General features: G+C 37.3%; 1 protein-coding gene across 2 annotated transcripts in view; it reads right to left on the bottom strand.

Moving 5' to 3' along the window:
* Window positions 1–23,967, bottom strand: part of COL14A1 (collagen type XIV alpha 1 chain) — a 218,387-nt gene that overhangs the window by 186,733 nt on the left and 7,687 nt on the right. For both annotated transcript variants that reach the window (XM_059395092.1, XM_059395093.1), the window contains exons 2-3: window positions 15,222–15,347; window positions 5,601–5,717 (exon numbers count right to left, since the gene is read on the bottom strand). In XM_059395092.1, the coding sequence (XP_059251075.1) occupies window positions 5,601–5,717; window positions 15,222–15,309 (205 nt within the window). In that variant the 5' untranslated portion in view covers window positions 15,310–15,347. The remainder of the gene's footprint in view (window positions 1–5,600; window positions 5,718–15,221; window positions 15,348–23,967) is intronic.

Raw genomic sequence — 23,967 nt, 5'->3', positions numbered from 1 at the left:
CTTTTTTTTTTCCTTTTTCAAGATTTTATTTAAATTCAAGTTCGTTAACACTAAGGGTAATGTTGGTTACAGGAGTAGAATTTAGTGATTCATTGCTTACATATAACACCCAGTGTTCATCACAACAAGTGCCCTCCTTAATGCCTATCGCCCATTTAACCCATTCCCCCCCACCTCCCCTCTAGCAACCCTTAATTTGTTCTCTGCAGTTAAGGGTCTCTTATGGCTGGCTTCCCTCTGTTTTTATCTTACTTTTCTCTTCCCTTCCCCTATGTTCATCTATTTTTTTTTTAATTCCATATACGTGTGAAATCATATGGTATTTGTCTTCTCTGATTGACTTATTTTGCTTAGCATAATACACTCTAGTTCCATCCACATTGCTGCAAATGCCAATATTTCACTCCTTTTGATAGCTAATTTTCCATATTACATATGTATATGTATATATGTACATATGTGTGTGCGTATGTGTAAATATGCCACATATTCTTTATCCATTCATCAGTTGATGGACATTTGGGCTTCCTTTCTATAATTTTGCTATTGTTGATGGTACTACTATAAACATTTGGGTGCATGTGCCCCTTTGAATCAGTATTTTTGTATCCTTTGGATAGACACCTCGTAGTGCAATTGATGGGTCACAGGGTATTTCTGTTTTTAACTTTTTGAGGAACCTCCATATTGTTTTCTGAGTGTCTGCACCAGTCTGCATTCTCACCAACAGTATAAAAAGGTTTCCCTTTCTCTGCATCTTTGCCAACATATGTTATTTCCTGACTTGTTAATTTCAGCCATTCTGATGGGTGTGAGGCGTTATCTCATTGTGGTTTTGATTTGTATTTCCCTGATGTGGAGCAATGTTGAGCATTTTTTCACATATTTGTTGGTCATTTGTATATCTTCTATGGAGAAGTGTCTGTTCATGTATTCTGCCCATTTTTTGACTTGATTATTTGTTTTTTGTGTGTTGAGTTTGAGAAGTTCTTTATAGATCTTGAATACCAGCCCTTTATCTGTAGTGTCATTTGCAGATATCTTCTCCCATTCCATGGGTTTCCTCTTTGTTTTGTTGACTTTTTCTTTTGCTATGCAGAAGGTTTTTACCTTGATGCAATCCCAAAAGTTCATTTTTGCTTTTGTTTTCCTTGCTTTTGGAGATGTGTCTTCAAAGAAGTTGCTGTGGCTGATGTCAAAGAGGTTACTGCCTATGTTCTCCTCTAGGATTTTGATAAATTCCTGCCTTACATTGAGACTTTATCTTTGTGTATGGTGTAAGACAATGGTCGGATTTCATTCTTCTGTGTATGGGTGTCCAATTTTCCCAGCACCATTTACTGAAGAGACTGTCTTTTTTTCCATTGGATATTTTTTCCTGCTTTGTTGAAGATTAGTTGACCATAGAGTTGAGGGTCCACATCTGGGCTCTCTATTCTGTTCCACTGGTCTATGTGTCTGTTTTGTGCCAATGCCATGGTGTCTCAGTGATGACATTTTTGTAATATGGCTGGATATCAAGCAATGTGATATCCCTAGCTTTGTTTTTCTTTTTCAACATTTCTTTAGTGATTCAGGGTCTTTTCCAGTTTCATATAAATTTGTGATTATTTGTTCCAGCTCTTTGAAAAATGTCACTGGTATTTTGATCAGGATAGCGTTGGGAGATTCTTAATTACTGATTCATTTTCTTTGCTGGTTATGGGTCTGTTGAAATTTTCCATTTCTTCCTGTTTCAGTTTTGGTGATTTATATGTTTCTAGGAATTTAGCTATTTTTTCCAGATTGTCCAATTTGTTGGCATACAATTGCTCATAATATTCTCCAATTGTTTGTATTTCTGCAGTGTTGGTTGTAATCTTGCCTCTTTCATTCATGATTTTATTTATTTGGGTCCCTTCTCTTCTTTTTGATAAGTCTGGCTCAGTGTTTATCAATATTGTTAATTCTTCTAAAGATCTAGCTACTTGTGTTGATCTATTATACTCGGTTTTGTAAATTTCTATATCATTGATTTCTGCTCTAATCTTTATTATCTCTCTTCTTCTGCTGGTTTTAAGATTTATTTGCTGTTCTTTTTCCAGCTCCTTTAGATATAAAGTTAGGTTGTATATTTGAGACTTTTCTTGAGGAAGGCCTGTATTGCTATATACTGCCCTCTTACGACTGCCTTTGCTGCATCCCAAAGGTTGGGAAAACACTGTAGTGTTTTCATTTTCATTTGCTACCATGATCCTTTTTTAAAATTTCATCTTTAATTTCCTGGTTAACCTACTCATTCTGTAGTAGGATGTTCCTTAACCTCCATTTGTGATCTTTTCAAATTTTTTCTTATGGTTGACTTCAAGTTTAATAGCATTGTGGTATGAAAATAGGCTCGGTATGATCTCCATTTTTTTGTACTTGTTGAGGTCCAATTTGTGAGCCCATATCTGATTTGTTCTGGAGTATGTTCCATGTGCACTTAAAAAGAAGAATATCTGTCACTTTAGGATGAAATGCTCTGAATATACCTGCTAAGTCCATCTGTTCCAGAGTTTCATTCAATGCTGTTCATTCAATGTTGTTCTTCTGCTTAGATGATCTGTCCATTGCTATGAGTGGGTTATTAAAGTGGCCTACTATTATTGCGTTATTATCAATGAGTTTCTTTAAGTTTGTTTTAATTGACTTACATATTTGGCTGCTCCCAAGTTGGGGGCATAAATATTTGCAATTGTTAGATCTTCTTATAGGATTGACCTCTTTATTATAATACAGCAACCTTCTTCATCTCTTATTACAGTCTTCAAATTAAAATCCAGTTTGCCTAATATAAAGATGCCTACTCCAGCTTTCTTTTGATGTCCATTAGCATGATAAATTGTTCTCTACCTCCTCACTTTCAATCTGGAGGCATCTTTGGGTCTATGAGTCTCTTATAAGCAGGATATCAATGGGTTTTGTTTTTTTTTTAATCCATTCACACCCTATGTCTCTTAATTGGGACAATTAGTCCATTTACATTTAGAGTAATTATTTATAGATATGAATTTAGTGCCATTGGATTACCTGTGAAGTTGTCATTCCTGTGGTTAGTCTCTTTTCATTCTAGTCTTTGTTGCCTTTGGTTTATCTTTCTCAGTCCGAGTCCCCTTTAATATCTCTTGCAGAGCTAGTTTGGTGTTCACAATCTCCTTTAGTTTTTGCTTGTTTCAGAAGCTCTTTATTTCTCCTTCTATTTTGAATGATTGCCTTGCTGGATATAGTATTCTTGGCTTCATTTTTTTCCCATTCAGCACATTGACTATATCATGTCACTCTCTTCTGGCCTGCTAAGTTTCTGTGGACAGGTCTGCTGCTAACATTATATCTACCCTTGTGGGTTAAGGACATTTTGTCTCCCACTGTTTTCAGAATTCTCCTTTTCTGTATTTCTTAGTGTTGACCTTTTTGGCTTGGTATAAGCAACTCCAGCCTCCACTCTCTCTTCCTCTCTCTGTCTTCTCTCTGTGACGAGGGTTTCCTTTCCTCCATGGCACCACAGCTTTTCTCTCCCCCAATTCATATCTCCAAACCTCACATCTGCCATGTTCTCTCCCTCTAATTGTTCAGATTGTTTTCTTAATCTTCAGGTCAATTTCCTAGTTACTCAAAATGATTTGTTTTTTGATCTAGCTATGTTCAAGGGATGAGGTAAGTTCAGGATCTCCCTACTACTCTGCTGTCTTAAGTCTCTCCCCAGGAATCTCTTGAACTTGAATTTCCCATGGTGGCTTATTTCAGAACACAAACTGCATTTTCAAAAGTCAAAGTTATTTCAAAATTGGGCCATACTTCAAAATGAAAATTCTGAACCAGGCTCGAGAATGAAATATTGCTTTCTGCAAGTGTGTCACTTCTGTGAGTCAACATGGGTAAAGTTGGCATCTGTTTCATTGAACCATGAATCATTCTAAAGAGTCTGGGTAATATTTGTTAATAACCTTCTAGAAGGTTCCTTTTTCATGGCCAAGCAAGAAGCCAGGTGTTTCAGCTGCTTGTTTTGGTTGAGATTTTAAATCTACCACTGGGTAAAATGTCCACAATTATCAACAACAGAGCATTTGTCAGTCTTATTAAAAGAGCTGGGAAAAGGACTCCAACAGCAAGAAGCCCAGGTCCATATAACCATCTTTATCAATATCAAACAAATATCAAACAAAAAATTAATTATCAAACAAAAAACCCTATCTTTATCCACCAATAAAGAGGAAAAATTATTATATATACATAAATACATATGTATTATACAAATATGCTATTATTAAATATTTCTTACAGAATATGGGAAACTGGTTCCTAGGAAAGGAAATGAGACCTGAGGGACATACTCAAATCATCTGTATATCAATCTCAGGCAATATGATTGCACTCTATCTGGCAGTCACTGTTGTAAGTGCTTTATTTTTATAAATTAATTAAGTCCTCACAACAAATGCTTCCTAAATTTAACATGCATAGGAGTCATTGGGGGATCTTTGTCAAGGTCAGATGCTGATTCAGCAGGTGGGAGGTAGGGACCAATCTTCTGCATTGGCTCTCAGCTGATGCCTGTGCTGATTCTCAGAATACATTTTGAGTTCCACGCCTTACAACTCCATGAGGTGGGACTAGTGCTGTTTGTGGGTTTTATGTAAGATGACACCAGAGAACAGAGAGGTTTTACAACTTGCCCAAATGACATTTCTTATACACCACAGACCCAGGTGTGGAGCTCAAGCTATTCATGTTGTTGACCCCCTCTTTGTCTCCATGACTGTGTGTAATAGCAGCAGCTCCTTTCCATACTCTTTATTGTTTTACTAATCATATTTGTATAATAAAAACATAAAATAGAAGAAAGGAAAAAATTCAACCAAAATTTAATTTTAAAAATTTGGCATTACTACTTTAGCTTCATGATCAATAAATCTAACTTTTACTTTTCCTCCTTTCCTGCTTTAATTTAGCACTTATTTTCACAGCGTCTACTTAGCTCTTTTCATTTTAATGTATAATTGCTGAATAATACATTATCAAGTTAATTAATCATAATTTACTCAGCTGGTCACAAGTGTTAGCCTTCCAGATGTATTGTATTTTTTTTTAAGGGTCAACAGGCCAAAAGTATTCATTCTAAGTTGAAACAGAGAAGTGAAGATTTTAATAGTCTGGAAATTTCCCCTGAGGAGAATTACGATGAGCCCAATAGCACCTCTTTAGACTTTGGGAATATTATTTCTTTGATTAGAAGGTAAGATTTCAAGTGCATATATTGAATTGAAAAAAATCTTTCAAATGATTTTCAAGAAACACTTAATACTTCACATTTTTAGTTAACTATGTGTAAAAAGTTGTTAATACTCTAGAAATCACAATCAACTTTTTTGTTTGTTTGTTTGTTTTTAAGATTTTATTTATTTATTTGACAGAGTGAGAGAGATCACAAGTAAGTGGAGAGACTGGCAGAGACAGAGGGAGAAGCAGGCTCCCCACTGAGCAAAGAGCCCAATCCCAGTACCATGGGATCATGACCTGAGCCTAAGGGAGAGGTTTTAACCCACTGAGCCACCCAGGTGCCCACAATCAACAGTTTTTACCTGAAGCTGGAGTCACAAGAAGTTTGTAGCCACCAAATTTCCCCCTTGGAGCCTTCCAGGAAATCTGTATACTGTCATGAGATAATACATTATATCTTAACCGTGTTGGTGGAGCCACTGCAAAAGGAGAAACAAAAATCATTTAAATGTTGAAACATTTAAGCTGCCATTAGTTAAACCGAAGAGTCAACATAACGAAATCAAAATATGCTCTTTCTATAGCCCCATTAATGAATTGATGAGTTTTCACAATGATACAAACCCAAGAGCATCTGTTTCTTACTCAAGAGATAAGCATTTATCAAATAGTAGTGACCTTACGACAAAGACCTATGACTTAAGGGTTAAAATGTAATACTCTAGTCTAGTTTAAATTGAAGCCAATCTTATAAAATGCATTCATTATATTATAAGGATGATTTTTCCCCTCAACTTGGAACACATAAGCTTTTATAATCTACTCTACTGGGACCTGTTTTATACCTTTAGATTTTTCACTTTAGTAATCCAGTATGTTTAACGATAAGGTCATTTAAGAAGGCAACAATGGACGTATTATAGTATTAAGATCTTCATTTAAAAAACATTTGAAAAAGAGATTATAAAGGACCAAAAGGAAAAGGATCAAATCAAAGATAATTGGGTTTTATAAAGTTTGATTCATTCTTAAAGTGTAGCTGATTTCTGTCTTTCAGAAAGATACACAGCATAGGCTCTTGAGTCATACCAGGACACTTAATCTTTTCTGATAGTTCACAAAATGGATAGGTCTATATTACTTCTTGTGTATGTCATTCAAACTTTAAACCTACATCAGTGCTCTAGAATTTCACACAAAATAGTTTAAGAAGATTTTAATTACATAATATTGAAATAGTTTATCAAAAAAGAAAAGCTTACATGTAACAGAAAAGCTTAGCTCTTACTGTCCACGCTTACACCCTGTCTTTCTTTCTCACTTTAGGAAACAGAAAGAGGGGGAAGAAACAGACATTCTCCTTAACAGGTATGTAGCACAATATAGGGTTTGGGCATTAATTTGATTCCAGTTCTGTCACTTATTAGATAAAGAAACTTGAGTGATTCCTCCTTCCAAAACTTTATTTTTAGGAAAAGTGATCTGTAAATATTTGATCCTCCGGCTTTGACTTCAACTAAGGGGTGATCTCAAAAGCTCATTTGATTCTCACAAAAAGATACAGTACCATCCCAATTTTACATATAAAGAAGCCAAAGAAAAACTGAAGACTTGCCCAAGTTCACGTACCGGTGAATGACAATCCCTGACCCCCAACTGAGATGCTGTTTCTTTGGCAGAAAAGCCACATTAAGAAGGCGCCCTTCCTGGAGATAGAGGAACAAGTAACTGACTCCTCACAAGTCAGCTCAACTTTTATTACCTCTTAGCAGAGAATGTTAGCAATTCAAAACAAACAAAAAAAAACATTAGCTTCCCATTCTCAATGTGACCTGAATGGAAGAAAGAGTTGACATTTCTCTTGTTTATGGAAAAATATGGATTTATCATAAGAATAACTATTTTGAAATTCAAGAAGAGGAACCTAACATTTGGATGAACAGGAAAACTATTACAATTTTGCTTAGTCTGGAAACTGGTGAGAATAACCTGTTTATAAGTAGGCTCTTAAAAAAAAAAAAGATTTTATTCATTTATTTGACAGAGAGAGAGAGCACAAACAGGGGGAGCAGTAGGCAGAGAGGGAGGGAGAAGCAGGCTCCCCAATAAGCAGGGAGCCCGATGTGGGGCTCAATCCTAGGACCTTGGGATCAAGACCTGAGGCGAAGGCAGATGCTTAACCAACTAAGCCCCCCCAGGCGCCCCTATAGGTAGGCTTTCATTACTTATGGAAAAAATTTAAAACAAGAATTAAGCAATTTTAAACAATATATCTAGTTTCTCAGCCAAATCTCACCAGTGGGCTGGTAGACGTCATTGGCCAAGCTTACTACAAAGTTCTGCATGAATGTCCCGGTGAAAGATGGCGGACGTGCCTGGGACCCATCAAGTGGAGAAGTACAGCCAACAAGCAGGATGGAGGCCTCAGTCTAGACCGCGGCAAGAGGACTGACCAATTCGGTCAGTTCCCCAGGTGTGCCGACTTCTCAAGGAGGGCAAATAAGTCCACAACATTGAGAATTCCCAAGTTCAAGATTAGAAATCTTTACAACATTTTCTATCCAGGCTACTATTCTTTAAAGATTTTATTTATTTATTTGAGAGAGAGAGGGGGAGAGAGAGAGAAGGAGCAGGGGTGATGGTTAGAGGGAGAGAGAGAAACAGACTTCCTGCTGAGCAGGGAGCCCAACACAAGACTCGATCCCAGGACCCCTGGATCATGACCTGGACTGAAGGCAGACACTTAATCGAATGAGCCACTCAGGCGCACCACCAGGCTACCGTTCTTTAGATGTGATCTGAGATTATAGCCCTGCCACATTTTTTAAGTCAATAACCATAGCCTTCTGAACCCCCAGGAGAAAGTGATGGGAATAACAATGAACACACTCTGATCCCATGGATCACGTCCAGACAATACGACGGGGCTCCAGATCCAGAGAGGCACTGGCTTCCGTTGAACTACTCATGGAAACACAGCGTGAAGCAAAAGCAACCATAAATCCATCAGTGTCCAACTTTTAAAATCATTTACAAATAATGCATGTGACTACAGTCCCATTATGGCTGCTAGCAAAAAGGAACACCACGCTTCTCTTTCATCAACAGACCACATCTCCAGCCTATATTATATAAGCAAAAATACTCTCACAATCGGTAAAAGAAAATCTTGGTTAGACACAAAATTTACATTTCCTTTAGGTTTTTGCCTTCAGGGGGAAAAGAGTGAACATAAAAAAATGCTAGTTAAGGGGTTCCTGGGTGGCTCAGTGGGTTGAGCCTCTGCCTTCGGCTCCGGTCATGATATCAGGGTCCTGGGATCGAGCCCCACCTTGGGCTCTCTGATCAGCAGGGAGCCTGCTTCCCTCTCTCTCTCTCTCTGTCTACCTCTGCCTACTTGTGATCTCTGTCTGTCAAATAAATAAATAAAATCTTTAAAAAAAATGCTAGTTAAGAAAGAAGTAGGCATGAGGTCATAGTTTCGAACTTCAAAGTTAACTCCTTTTTCTCCATATGGAAGAAAGACACTGGGACTTGCGTCAGAGCAAGGGTAGCCAAGATTGATAGAAACACTGTAAATGCAGTTCAGAAATCACTGCTCTTATTGCATGAAATAAAAAGTTGGGTATATTTGATGTTAGACACATGATTTTTCTTTTTGCTAGCACAAAGAGATGATTCTGTACATTCATATAACTCCCAGTAATAACTACAAATGCTGATGTGAATTTGACTCAGAATTTACTTCATGTTAGTTAAAATCCTAAGTTTTTTAAGAAGACAAAACAAAACGAAACAAAACAAAAAAACTAAGTGTAAAATTTGATTTCTAGCCCACACTAAGAACCCAGGGAAACTCATTCCTTGCATGGTGAAGCCAGGCTTCCTGTGGGATTGAGCCAAACACAATATTTGTGAATATATGTATTTCATCCCAAAGGGGAATTGAGGAGGAAGAATGGGGACAGACCATTTTTTATTTTCCTCTCTCCTGCAGGGTTAGGCTTGTTACTGAAAGTATAGGGCTGCGTTTGTTTTGTTGTGTTATGAGGGTTTTGTTTGTTTGTTTGTTTGTTGTGAGAGGGAAGTTTTTAAAACTCCCAACGTTCACTACAATTATTCTCCTAGAAAACAAATCTTGTAGGCAGAAAATGAATGTTCACGTGATTTATTAAAGCCTCCCTGTTATCCATAGGCATTTGGGAAATTTTATTTCATAATGTGACTATTCAAGGGTCAATTTTCCATCCTTCCCCCCCTCCCTTCTGTCTTCCTTCCCTCTCCCCTTCTCTTTCTTTTCTCCTTTCTTCCTTTCCTTTTTTCTTTCTTTCACTCCATTTCAACAATAGAAATCTTTCTGTTTCTTTTTTTACAGAGAGAGCATGTGCATGTGTGTTGTGGGGGAGGGCCAAGAAGGGCAGAGGGAGAGGAAGAGAGACTCTTAAGCAGGCTCCACGGCCGGCCAATGCAGAGCACAACTTGGGGCTTGATGTCACCACCCCGAGATCATGACCTGAGCTGAAATCAAGAGTTGGATGCTCAATCGACTGAGCCAGCAGGCATCCCCAAAGATTTATTTCAATTAAAATATTTCCAGTAATTTCCTGAAACACTACTTTTTCTACAGGAACACTGAAATGAAGATCCGGTTTTCACGACCCATGATCACCACTTGTCTGTCTGCCTTCTCCGTACGGTGCGGGTTTCTTCCCCAGAACAATACACCCTCTGTACTGCAGGGGGCCTCGGCTGTGCGGTCAATCAGCCATACTCCCCTGGCTAAGAACCTGAAACTTGTGTCCAGCCATGGAAGGAAGGAAAATAGCCCGTCAATTTCATTGCAATAACATGCCCTTAAAAAATGGTCAGTTTCCTAGAATTTTATCCAGTATCCAGGGTGTTCTTAGAGTCCCATCCTTTTCAAAGCTTAATTTAACTTTTTAATGATGTGAGCTACTTTGTTACCTACCAGTAAATACGTTTTTTTTCTTTTTTTGCTTCAATGGGCCAGAAAATGTTTTTTTTTTTTTTGCATCCAAAAACCTCTGACTGATCAAGATGGAGTAGCATGGGCAGTGAAAATGTGTTCTCTTTCAAAACATAGTTTTGGGTGCAGTATCAATAGAACAACCTCTTATATTTATTAAGTAAATGACCTTTAAACAGCAGAGAAATATTTGGTTTATTTTTCCAAGGGATCTAAAAACAGCCAAACAAACAACAAAAACCTTAGCTTTTTATCTGAGTTATTTTTCAATTAAATGCACTGCCTGGGGCGCCTGCGTGGCTCAGCTGGTTAAGGGTCGACTCCTGATGTTGGCTCGGGTCATGATCTAAGGGTCCTGGGACCGAACCCTGGATTGGGCTTTGCTCAGTGGGGAGTCTGCTTGAGGATTTCTCTCCCTCTGCCCCTCCCCTCTCTCGTTCTCTCTCAAATAAATAAATGAATCTTAAAAAAAATAATAAATGCATTGCCCAATGTTCTATAAATAGAAGAAGTTAAAATATGAAAGAAAGTCACTGTGGGATATGCTGAGGTGGGAAGGTTCTTTTTGTCTTACTTGGAACTTACTATGTTTCATTTAATGACCCATTATAAAGATGCTGAAAAGAGCAGTAAAGAAAATATTCTCCACTGTCCAAACATGTTTGATGACTACTAACAACAAAACATATGTGTAAATTTCTTAATACAGAGATCTTTATAAAGTTAAATTTAACTTTGATGCAAAGTCTCTAATTTTATATGCTTTGAGGTGTTTAAATGACAGTTACTTTACTTTCAGTCGTTTCTTTTTATAACCATCCAAAACAAATTTTGCTGGAACCCAGGGCAAACTTACTATGAAATACTAAGAAAGTCTTAGACCCACCATTCTGTCATGTAATACACTTTTTTCCCCTTACAGCCAACACAACAATATGTTTTCTGTGTTCCAGTTCATTTAGCAACTTGTCTTGAAAAGAAGATGCTGGAATAACCTAGGTATAAACAACTATTTTTGAGCCAATGTGGGTTCACATTCTCTGGAGAGGGAAAGTTCTCCAGAAAGAATTACTTAGAGACTAAGTGGTAAAATACATTCTGTTGATTAAGCTATTTAGGAGGCGAAAGTTAATTTCCTACATGCCTTTTAATACAGACTGTATTAGCCACTTACAATAAAAGAAATGTATTATCTTACAGTTCTGGGGGTCAAAAGCCTGAAATGGGTCTTGCTGGGCTAAAACCAAAGTGTAGATAGGGTTGCCTCCCCTTTTGGAGGCTCTCAGAGACTATCCATTTTCCTGCCTTTTCCAGGTTCTAGAGGATTCCAGCATTCCTTGACTTGAGTCCCCTTTCCATCTTCAAAGCCATCAATAGCCTTGGCTAAGTCTTTCTTACATGACTTTCACTTTGACTTTCATTCCTCTGCTTCCCTCTTCTTAAACATTTAAGACCCCCATGATTGGGTCCAAATGGGACCCACCTAGGTAATCCAGGATAGTCTCCCTATCTTAAAGTCAGCTGACTGACAGCTTCCATCCCATCAGCAATCTTAATTTCCCCTTTGCCATATAATTTGGCATATTTACAGGTTCTGGAAATTAGGATGTGTGTATTGTTGCGAGCACATTATTCTGCCTACCACACTGACCTTTCTTTTCATTTTGTGAATAAATGTGACTCCAAAATGTCTCTAAGAACATAAAGTTTGAGAGTAATTAGTGTCCGCTAGCAAGTCAACGCACCTGCCATTAGCAAAATACTGTATTGAATGTCAAACACATTCACGTGTGACTTTGCAAATTAGTGTCGAAATTGGCCAACCCACAGGAACTCACACTCCTATGTCTGCTTTAAAAGTAGAAAATCAAGGGCACCTGACTGGCTCAGTCAGAAGTGACTCTTGATCTTGGGATCATGAGTTTGAGCCCCACGTTGGGTGTAGAGATTACTTAAAAATAAATAAACTTGAAAAAAATTAATAGTAGAAAATCAATCACAGGCTCCTGGCTGGCTAAGTCTGTAGAGCGTGCAACTCTTGACCTCGGGGTTATATTTGAGCTCCACATTGGGTATAGAGACTACTTAAAATTTTTAAAATTCTTAAAAAAAAAAAAAAAGCAGAAAATCAATCAAACAAAGCAATTCACATGCTTTATTCTCTGCTGACACCATGAACGTTGTCCTGGGAGATAGAAATAAGATTCAGTTTCTTAAATGTCTTACATACTTTCCTAAAAGCCAAAGAAGTCAATGACATCTGAGGCCTTTTCTTACTAGGGTTTCCTCCCGCAGGTGCCTGCCCGCCATCTTCCTTCTTCAGTTTCTCCAGCCTTCACTTCTAGGCCACGACACTCCCCTGACCCTCTTTACAATTGCTTTTTTGACAATTTCAATCATCATTTTTCTTCCTTTAACTTCTTCACTATTGATGACTGCCGCATTTCATCCTCACTTCTCTCCATCGGGCCATGCCTTTTTGGCTCATCTCTGAGACCTCAAAGGTCCCTATCAGCTAACCTCCAAGCACAAAACAATTTAGATACATTTCCTACTCTCCACTCTTTTCATCTAAGCTCCACACCACCCACTGCCCACCAGACACCTTGTCCTAAATGTTCCACAAGCACCTGAGGCTCCATATGTGTCTAAGACTGACCTCATCTCCTTCTTAAATTTGCTTCATTTCTTATTCTTTTATGTCTTTAAACATTTATTTATTTGGGGGGGGGGAGTGCATGCACCACAGGGGATGGGGCAGAGGAAGAGAATCTCAAGCAGACTCCCCACTAACCATGGAGCCCGAAGCAGGGCTTGATCTCACGACTCAGATCATGACCTGAGCCGAAATCAAGAGTCAGATGCTTATTCTTTTATTAATCTCCTCAACAAATGTATACTACGACTGAGGCATTGTTCCGTATCAGAGATACAGACACTAAGGAGAGAACTACTGTTTTAACAAGCGTAGGTAAACAAACAACTATGACACAAAGGCACACAAGCAACAATAACGTAGCGGTCAAAACTAAAGGCTCCCTCTCCTCACTTCTCCAACAAAAAGACTTAGAGTCATCTCTGGCATTTCCCTTTCACAACTCTCTCCACGTCTGTTCAGAAAACAAATTCAATCGCTTCTACCTCTGTAATGTTTCTTGGACTCATTCTCTTCTCTCTTTCTGTCTGGTTCAGGCCCCCAACAGTTACTTCTCAGACAAGTCAATATAATCTTCAGATGGTCTCTCTTACTTTACTTATTCCCCAAATGCCTACAGGTTGCAGATACGAGTATCATCAACATTGCTGTCAGAGTTTCTTTAAACAATGGGGCTGTTCAAAATTCCCCACAGTCTGGCTCCAGTAGACCTTTCCATCTTTGTCTCTTGCTACACCCACCATCCCCCACCCCACAAAAGCTTGCATGGTGATTTATCTGCGTATCCCCTATCTCCTCAGTAGCAGTAAGCTGCTGGAGGACCTTGTATCCTGAACCTAACACACAGAATATGCCCCATAAATATTCATTTAAAATGGAATTTGGCCAACAGTGTATATCTGGTCGATGGCACCCCCGAAAGTATGCCAGAAAGGCTCTCTGTATAATCAGCTGCTCCACAAAAGACCATTTCTGAACTAAGTTAGACTAAGATGACCGCTCTGAAGGGCTTTGTGATTTGCCTGCCCTGTGTTCCAAAGGTCTTATGTCTGGAATCCCACAGTTTAGATGGAAACTTATCTGGGATTTCTAGTTATCACTTCCAAAAGCATTCTTGTATTAATGTAAATAGAGCAAGCAGAATTGATCTGTCCAACTGTTTCCTATGTGTTGCTTCAAGAGTTGGAAATACGGCTTTAACACTATTTGAACACGCAAAGGGTCAAATTCCATGCTTTTCCAAACAAGCATGTTTCACTTTGAGGAAGCAGGGTGTGGTGGGTCTTAACATTTGACTTCTCTATAACTGTAAATTCCAAGCCTTAGACATTAACACTCCTAAAATAACTTTCTTTATCACATGTAGATTTCCTTGCTAAGTCGATGAATGACAATTTCAGCACCAACATTTCTGTTTCTGCAAGATTATCTTGTTTACCTAGTAATGGAGTTTTCCTTACTTATACATGTTGTGCACTGACTTCGGAAGTCAGCATGCTTTTTTTGCAAAAGTCTAGATAATAAATATTTCAGGCTTTGTGGCCTACACAGTCTCTGCCACAATCACTCGACTCCCCGCAGGGTGAACGCAGCCACAGACATATGTAAACGCACGTCTGTGTTCCAATAAAACTTTAAAGACAAAAACAAGCAGTGGGTCAGATTTGGCCCATGAGTTGGTAGTGCAGAAACTCCTAACACACTTTATAAAAACGAGTGGAAATTGAGAATAAAAGTGCAGACCCCAGTAATACAGAAAGTAGATTTCAAAAACTAAGTTCAATGAAAACAAAACCAGAAATCATTGGAAATCTTTAAAATGGCACATTAGCCACTTATATCAGGCTTTTAGTAAGCTTTACACCATGTGCTAGTTTTTAAAGAAAGAAACAAAATGATAAAGACCAGGTAGGAAGTGGCAGACATATTTTGTAGGCCCTCTATTTAAGAGACAAGGCATGACTGGGGTACCGACATAACACCCATTATAGCTCTTCACTAATGGAACTGATTTTGCATGCAAATTTGTCTTTTCCCAATGAAATCTGCACAGCCTCTTCAGAAGCATGTGAAGAATGAGCTGTTTAACAAACCACCACAAAATTACTATGCTCAGTCATTGGTGAGGTCTTAACCCTCATCAAAGTTGTGGCACATTTCTACAAAGTAAACAGCTGGGGAAACTGAGTAACATATGACCTTGCCTAGAAACACAGTAGCACACTATTAGGGTAGGTGTTAGGTGAAACACTATTACGGTAAATAAAGTAAAAAATAATAATCAGAACCAATATAGCTAGAGTTCCAGGCCCTAATGATTATCTTAAAGTTTTGCATTACCTTGACCCTGGACAATGGTGGAAAAATAAGCAACAGCCAGCAGAGCTGGAAACAGCCAGTGATGCATGTTGCACTGAAGAATCTTCATTTTATCCTCTGCTTTTCACATGAGACGCAGCAGCCGTCCTGGAAATAGAGAGCACAGGAAGATCTTGAGATGCCTGAAAATGAAGCAAAGGTAGTCATCCAGGAAAGGCAAACAAGCCAACTTGGATTAGAAATGTCAGGAAGTCATTCATTCCCTAGGGCACCATATATGTCACTCTGAAATATAAACTGGTAAAAGAAAAATTTTTGAGAAGATGCTGCAAATGGAGAGAATGATCTGAAATATTTAGGGAAGAAGTTGACAGTCCTCTGTGAGTCTTTGTAAGACGCACACTACGTGGTGAATTGTCCAAATGGATCAATTCCAAGAGTTTACCTGAAATGACCATTGTCATCAGACAATCACAACTTCCTTGACAGTAATGTGCTCCTCCAGGATTTTTCACATAAACTTCAAAGTCCTACTGTTGCCTTCTATTGCCTACAAAGTAAAGGTGATAGATGGGACGTTCCCTCTGGTAATCAAAAAGAATTTGAAAAACCACTCTGTGCTAGTATAAAATCACTATTCTGCTGGGCTGAAAAAGCCCTAATCCTCTCCTCTTTTCTTATAACTTTTTTCCTTTCATGTGTGAATCTAAAAACAAGTCCAAGGTTTTCTTTTTCACGAGGAGATCAGTGAGAGGAAAACTGTAAGCAAAAGAGAAAAGGGAGGGAGGAAAAGAAGCATGGAGAGAGAAGCAAGGGTGACTGGCTGGTATTAATTCCAAGGCCAAGGTCTCCAAACTGGTGACCACAACTCTATTATGAGCCATTACCGAGGAGAAATTCTGAGTCCTTTCACAGAAAGTAAAAAAGACATCTCAAAAGTTTTCTTCTCCCAGGACATTTCTTTTCATTTGTATATTCATTCATTCATCCTCCAATATTGTTTCACAAAGGATCTGAGGCAAATTTCAGATAAATAGCATAATGTTTTTAGTAGGCCCCCTGTGATATTTGGGACATATTTAAGTACAAAATTTATTAACAGAGTTGTGTCCTCTCTCAACTTAAAATGTATCTTTTTTGGTTATAGCCCCATTATCAGTATTAAAATACTATGTTTCTGGAGAATCTATATATTTGTCCAGTCTGCTGTTTTGTTGAGAACAAGTTTTTTTTTTTTCCTGGTTAATATTATGGGTTTTAATTATCTATTTTTGCACTTCTCATCAGGAATCACTTCTTTTTGTAATCCCTGCTAATTTCAGCTTTTATTCTTTTATTTGCTTTTCATTGTTCTTTGTAATCTTTTTTTTGTTAAATCTTTAACTAATGTAATACTATTCTTTATTTGAGGCCATTAATTTTCCTCTGAATATGCTTTGGCCACATCATGTAAGTTTTAATTTCTTTTTTAACTGAAGAGTTATCTCAGCGAATGCAGCAAAGTGTGTCTGTAAACTCTCAAACCAATATGACTGATGCACTTAAACCTCTGAAATCCTGGTGTTATTCCAGAATAATACGGTGTCTCCAGAGAAATAAATAACTGTCTTTCCTTCAAGCAATCATTCAAAAAAATTTTTTTGGCAAGTACTCATTTTCATAACACCTAATTACAGTCTTGCGTGCAACTCTTCTGCCTTGCCAGTAAAAGGGAGATCTGTAAGCTCTGATAATCATATAAATAATCGAGTTAAGGTTTTATCATAAAAATTAAAGAAGGTACTCAGTTGTATCTAGAGATTCAAAAAATATCTTCCCCTATCAGCCTACCATAGTTCCCAAATGCTAGTTATAAAAGAATTATTTCCCTGGATTAAGACATTCACATAATGGCCGCTCCTTAAAATTCCTAATGGAAGAGGCAATACATTGAGTGTTTCTCCTAAGAGAATAAACAACACATTAAGGGATTACCATATGTATTTATTTTATATGTATTGAGCATTTTAGCTTGGGTTGATTCACTGCAGATTAGTAAACCAACCATTTGTCACAGCACAGAAGAAATTGGACAAACAGTGAATACATTTTGACGAATTAAAGAGGAGAGACCCTGCGGCACATAGAGAACCCTCCCTCTACAGAGGCAAAAAGAACAAGATTAGGTGAATTACCCAAAGGGATGGGAGTAGCACTTATGTAGACAGAAGGCATGAATACAGAGGATTTGGAAAGATATGGGAGTGGGCTTCATTCCTATTGTAACTAGGAAATCAACAAATCAGCCAGTCACCCAGAAAGCTGGCCACTACACCCCCCAAAACCATACCAGCAGAATCACTCTCTCAATCAAATAAAATAATTTAAGATTTTATACCCCTACACTACAACCATAGGTTTCTACCAGAACAAGGCAACGAAAAGGAGAAGTAAGGAAACAGGCCACATTTGTGTTTCTGGCATACACTTTAGGATCAGGGGACTTTTATCAGAAACCACATGATAGTATTTTAACAAAGAAGGAAAAAAATCCTTTTACAAGCCATAATCCAAAAGACTTTCTCTGTTCTCTTCAAAATACTACAATTCTTGTGTCCAGGTGTTTTGAAGCAATAACTAACAAGACACATTGGAAGTTAATCTGCATCTCACGAATTTTAATTTTAATTACTTAGCTAATTAACTAATTCTACCGTATCCTGGGTAATAAAAAAAAACAGTATTATTTATATGGAAAAAACTGTAGCCATAGCTTATCTTTAAATCTTCCTTTTTATTGTTTACTTTAAATTGGGATGAGTAATACCACATTGAGAGAAGTGGAATTTTAGTTTTCCCAAGGTTTTCTGCCAAGTCTCCAAATTTTTGGACAGTAAAATAGGGGCAAGAAAAATCCCAATTCCTTCTAAAGTGCCATGAGATACTTCAACATTTACCAAAATGTCAAAGCCTAATTTATTGAAACTTTGCCCAAAATCCTGCCCAAGATAAATAATTCTGCCTTAACTTTTTTGCTGTTGTTTAAAAACATGTTAAAACTTAGTTCTAAGTTCAGAAGGTATAAACCCAATTTTGGGAAAGCTGATAACGTTCAGTACAAGTTTTCTCAAAACACTGCCACAATTTCATATTTAGTAATTTAAAACTATTCCCGTTAGGACTAATTTACCCCTCTTCTACTTCATGTGTTTGTTTTATTTAATGTCACTTGTACAGTTGAGTTTAATAAGGAGCAAAGGCCCCGGGTACAGCCAGTTTTATCAAAATTCCTTAAAACAGTTATTCTAAAGTTTTTGTAAACCATTCATACACATATAAACACTTGCACACACTTACACACATACATACATTCAAATCTTGAATAATGTTCTACTCGAAGAGTGCTGACTTAAAAAAAAAATGAACTTAAACAAAACTGTTGCTAGCATCTGGCATATGGCCTTGAAAGAGTGTGTTATCTGTAGTATTAGAAACCAAAGCTCTCTACTTGGTACTAAGGAAAATACAAAACTTCCTACTACATAATCCCTGATCTCCGTGAACTTACTAGTTTACTCAAAGGAAAGATTACAAGAAAATACATTGCAAAGCTACATAAAATAAGTATGAAACAGAAAAAAGAGTTAGCACAAAGTGATGGTACAAATAGAAAAATGGGAGGTAGGAAGACAATCTGCCAATCATTTGTTAGGCGTCCTTGGCTAACTGGTTTAACCACTCAGACTTGGTTTCTTTATACAAAGTGTGCAAATTAACATCTACCTTATCCAATGATTGAGGTAATGCAGACAATGTACTTAGAACACAGGGAGCTCTCAAAAAGTTCTAATTCATTCCATGTTAGCAACGGGCTGGAGAAACACGAAGGACAAGGGAATGATAACAATCAACAAATCTGATACTTGAGTAGATACTAAAGGAGGAAGGAAATGCAAGAAGTCTTTATCTACCCGATCATATTAAGGTGTTGGGACTGACTTGGCAAAAGTTTTAGGCAAAAACAGAAGACCCAGATAATGATAGAGACGCAATTATTTGCAGGGATGAACTGCTTTAAACTTTTCAAAATACATTCCTACCGATATTTTATCATTTTCCAGAGGACAGCTCTATATAGATTCAAAATAATCAACCATATGAGGATGTGGAAGATTTGACTTAAGAGCCACTCATAGACTTAAAAAAAAAAGAAAGAAAAAAGAAAAAGGGGCAGTTCTAGTTGACAAGTTCATGCAAAGATTTAAAAGAAATAGGGATGTTTAAGCATGTTTTCAGCCTAGGAAAAATAAGAATCAGAGGCACGTGATGAATGTCTTCAAATATTTGAAGAGCTTTCATGTGGAAAATAAAACAAAATATTTTGTGCAGCTTCTGCAAATCAAACTTGAATCACTGGACTGGCCCACAGAGATGTGAATTTGGATGTAAAAATTCTCAAAACTTAGAATCGGTTCTTCTCTCTTACTAGAAGCTCAGAGGCAGTAGCCGGTTAAGTTTTGTTCATACCAGATGCTGTAGAAGGGAAGGGGAATGGGACAATATGACCTCTGAGATGCTTTCCCCAACCCTCCTTTGTTTATCCTTTAAGGTTCACTGTATAAAAGAGACTTTTATAGTTAATCAATGATTTAGGTCATTCAGATCTGTAGATTAAAAAGCAAAGACTAAAAACAGGTCTAATGTATTACCCAGCAGGTTGACATTGTTTACCATTTCTTTTTTTTTTTTTTTTAAAGATTTTATTTATTTATTTGAGAGAGAGACAGTGAGAGAGAGCATGAGCGAGTCAGAGAGCGAAGCAGACTCCCCATGGAGCTGGGAGCCCGATGTGGGACTCGATCCCGGGACTCCGGGACCATGACCTGAGCAAAGGCAGTCGTCCAACCAACTGAGCCACCCAGGCGTCCCTGTTTACCATTTCTTATTTCTTCTCTCCAATGAAAATACCTCCCTCCTCACATCCAGAATAATCAAAGAAGTTTCCAGGACTGGTTAAGGAGGTCCACTTAAAAACAAGCCCCAGAGGAAGTTAGTGGTCATAACTCTTTTTTATTGTTGTTTTTTATTGTGTTCTGTTAGTCATCCTACAGTATATCATTAGTTTTTGATGTAGTGCTCCGTGATTCATTGTTTGCATATAAATCCAGTGCTTCGTGCAGTATGTGCCCTCCTTAATACCCATCACCAGACTTACCCATCCCCCCATCCCCGTCCTCTCTAAAACCCTCAGTTTGTTTCTCGGAGTCCACAGTCTCTCATGGTTTGTCTCCCCCCTCCAAATTCTGCCCCCCCTTTACTTTTCCTTTCCTTCTCCTAATGTCCTCCATGTTATTCCTTATGATCCACAAGTAAGTGAAACCGTATGATACTTGACTTTCTCTGCTTCACTTATTTCACTCACCATAATCTCTAATCCCATCCATGTTGATGCAAAAGTTGACAAGGCAAGAAACAAATGTTGGAGAGGATATGGAGAAAAGGGAATCCTCTTACACTGTTGGTGGGAATGCAAGTTGGTGCAGCCATTTTGGAAAACAGTGTGGAGTTTCCTCAAAAAATTAAAGATACAGCTACCCTATGACCTGGCAATTGCACTACTGAGCATTTGCCCCAAAGACACAGATGTAGTGAAAAGAAGGGCCCTATGTACTCCAATGTTCATAGCAGCAAAATCTACAATAGCCAAACTGTGGAAAGAGCCAAGATGCCCTTCTAGAGACAAATGGATCAACAAGATATGGTCCATATAGACAGTGGACTATTACTCAGCCATCTGAAAGTGGTCATTACTCTTATCTGTTAGCATTATGACATAGTAGAAAACACTTCTAGGTTAGGAATAAAGAAAACCTAGTTGGGGTACTATTAGCTTGGTGATTCGACTTTTTCTTCCTGAGTGAACACCCCACTGGGCATGGCCGTATGATTAGAGGTCAGGTGGAAAGCCAGTCTTAGTAGCATAAAGTATCAAAGAGCAGACATGTTCAGGAACTCCAGGGACTGGAAACTGAGAAGGGACATGTCAGAAAAGAGTGAGCCACAATAAAGAGAAATAAAATCAGGATAGAAATTCTCCTCAAACCCTGGATACTTCAGAATGATAGAGTCAAGAATCCAAAAAAACGTATCCATCTTAAATGTGTGTGCATTTAACAACAGAGCTTCAGAATCCAGGAGGCAAAAACTGATATGGAATGGAATGGAAGAATGGAATAATAAGCAAAGCTAGAGACATTAACACTTCTCTTAGAAATGGACTCAAAAACTAAACAAAGTATCAGTAAGAACACAACAGTTGTTGGTAACTCTATCAACAAATTAATATTTATTGAACATTACACCCACCAACTGTAGAATGCACTGTTTTTAAGTGTGCATAGAAAGTTTTATAAAGTCAGCCATATTCTGGGCCATAAAATGGGACTTAAAATTTTTCAAAAGTTTGATAATTTACAGAGTATGCTTTCTGACAGTAACAGAATTAAATTAGAAATCAACCATATTAAAATATCTGTACAAATTCAAAAACTGGAGATTAAACAACATGTTTCTAATTAATCCATAGGTCAAAGAAGAAATCACAATGGAAATTAAGAAAAATATTTGGAAGGGAACAAAAATACAAAGACAACACATGAACATCTGTGGAATGCAGCTGAGGGATTAGAGAAAAATTTCTAGGTTAATATATTTACATAAAAAGAAGAAAGATTTAAAACCAATGATCTCATGTTCCACCTAAAGAAGCCAGAAAAAGAAGAGCAAATTAAATCCAAATTAAGTTGAAGAAAGGGATTCATAAGGATAACAGTAAAAAATCAAAGAACTATAAAACTAATATTAGTGAAAATTAGCAAAACTAAAATTTGTTTCTCTGGAATATTAATAAAATAGAAAAATTTTAAGAAAGATTGATCAAGAAACAAGATAGGAAACAAGATAGGAAACACAACTAACAATACATGAAGAAAGGAAATTGTATCACATGTTAGCATATTTCACATGCTAACAAATGAGAAAAGGAAAAATATTAACAACTTTTTGCCAGTAAGTCCAACAATTTAGCTTAATTGGAAAACACTCTTGACACACTCCACTTGCTAAAACAGACACATGAAAATACAGAAAGTCCAAGCAGCCTTCTATTATAGAGACTGAAGTTGTTATTAAAAATATTCACAAACTAATGGTTGCCAGAGGAGAGACGAATGGGTGTTGAACAAAAGGGATAAAGGAGAGTGGGGGATACATGCTTCCAGTTACGGAGTGAAAAAGTCAAGGAAATAAAAGGCACAGCATAAAGAATATGTCAATGACATTATAATAGCAATGTATCAGGACAGATGGCAGTTGCACATGTGGTGAACATAACATAATGTATAAACTTATACATAACTTATACATAAACTTAAATCACTCACGGTCTTGTACACCTGAAACTTATGTACTATTGTGTGTCAATTATACTCAAATAAATATTTAACATATATATTCCTGAAAAGAAAATTGTAACCCAAATGCTTTCACTAATGAATTCTATCAAAAATTTAAGGGAGGTAAAATATCAATCCCATGCAAACCATTTCAGAAAACAGAGGTGAGCTAGCATAATCCTTTTATTAAAACCAGATTTCATTACAAAATTACAGAATATTCCTCATAGACATAGAAATAAAAATCCATTTACCTACATATAAAAATAATGAAAATCATTATTAAGTGGGATATATTCTACAAATGTTATGACTAGTTTAATCATTCAGGATGTTAGACCAATATATGAATAAATAGGGGCGCCTGGTGGCTTAGTGGGTTAAGCCTCTGCCTTCAGCTCAGGTCATGGTCTCGTGGTCTTGGGGTCCTGGGATCAAGCCTTGCATCAGGCTCTCTGCTCAGCAGGGAGCCTGCTTCCCTCCCCCCACCACCTGCTTCCCTCCCCCCACCACCTGCCTCTCTGCCTACTTGTGATCTCTCTCTCTGTCAAATAAATAAATACCAAATAAATAAAAACCTTAAAAAAATAAAAGAAACTCAGCAAAGTAAAAATAGAGGGGAACTTTATCCATCTGATAAAGAGCATCTATTGAAAAATCATATTGAATGGAGAAGTACTGAATGCTTCTCTCTTAAGATCAAAAATAGGACATGGATGTCAACACTGTAACAGTTTTACCATTTCATTCAGCATTGTACTAGAGGTCCTGGTCAGTGCAATAAGGAAGGAAGGAAATAAAGAGGAAAAGAAAAGAAAGAGAGGAATGAAGGAAGAAAGGGAGGGAGGGAAGGAAGAAGCAAAACCGTATTTAAAATCAACAAGATTTTTTGCACAGATCCTAAAGAACATATAAAAGAAAACAAAACCTACTTAAAATAGTAAGTAAATTTAGGAAGTCTGCAGGACACAGATCAATGGGCAAAAATTAATCATATTCTTATACCAGAAAACAAATGGGAAAGAAAATAGTTTTTAAAATTCTATATACAAAACACAAAATACTTAGAAGTCAGTTAGACATGATATATTTTACAGTCTTTGGCATAAAAACCAGAAAAATACAAAACTGAATTCCTAAGAGAAACTTAAAAATGCCTAAATATACAGAGCAGTATACCATGTTCATGGATCGAAAAATCCAATTGTTAGGATGTCTTCAAATTAATCTACAGATTCAAAGCAATTTATCAAAATCTCAAGCCATTTTCTATAGAAATTAACGAATTGATTATAAGAACTTGCAGGGAAATGCACAGGACTTAGAAAAACCAA

Source organism: Mustela nigripes, chromosome 3 (genome assembly GCF_022355385.1).
Source record: "Mustela nigripes isolate SB6536 chromosome 3, MUSNIG.SB6536, whole genome shotgun sequence".
Taxonomy (NCBI): Eukaryota; Metazoa; Chordata; class Mammalia; order Carnivora; family Mustelidae; genus Mustela; species Mustela nigripes.
The sequence above is the reverse complement of the archived record's forward strand: the minus strand, read 5'-3'. Positions and strand labels throughout refer to the sequence as shown.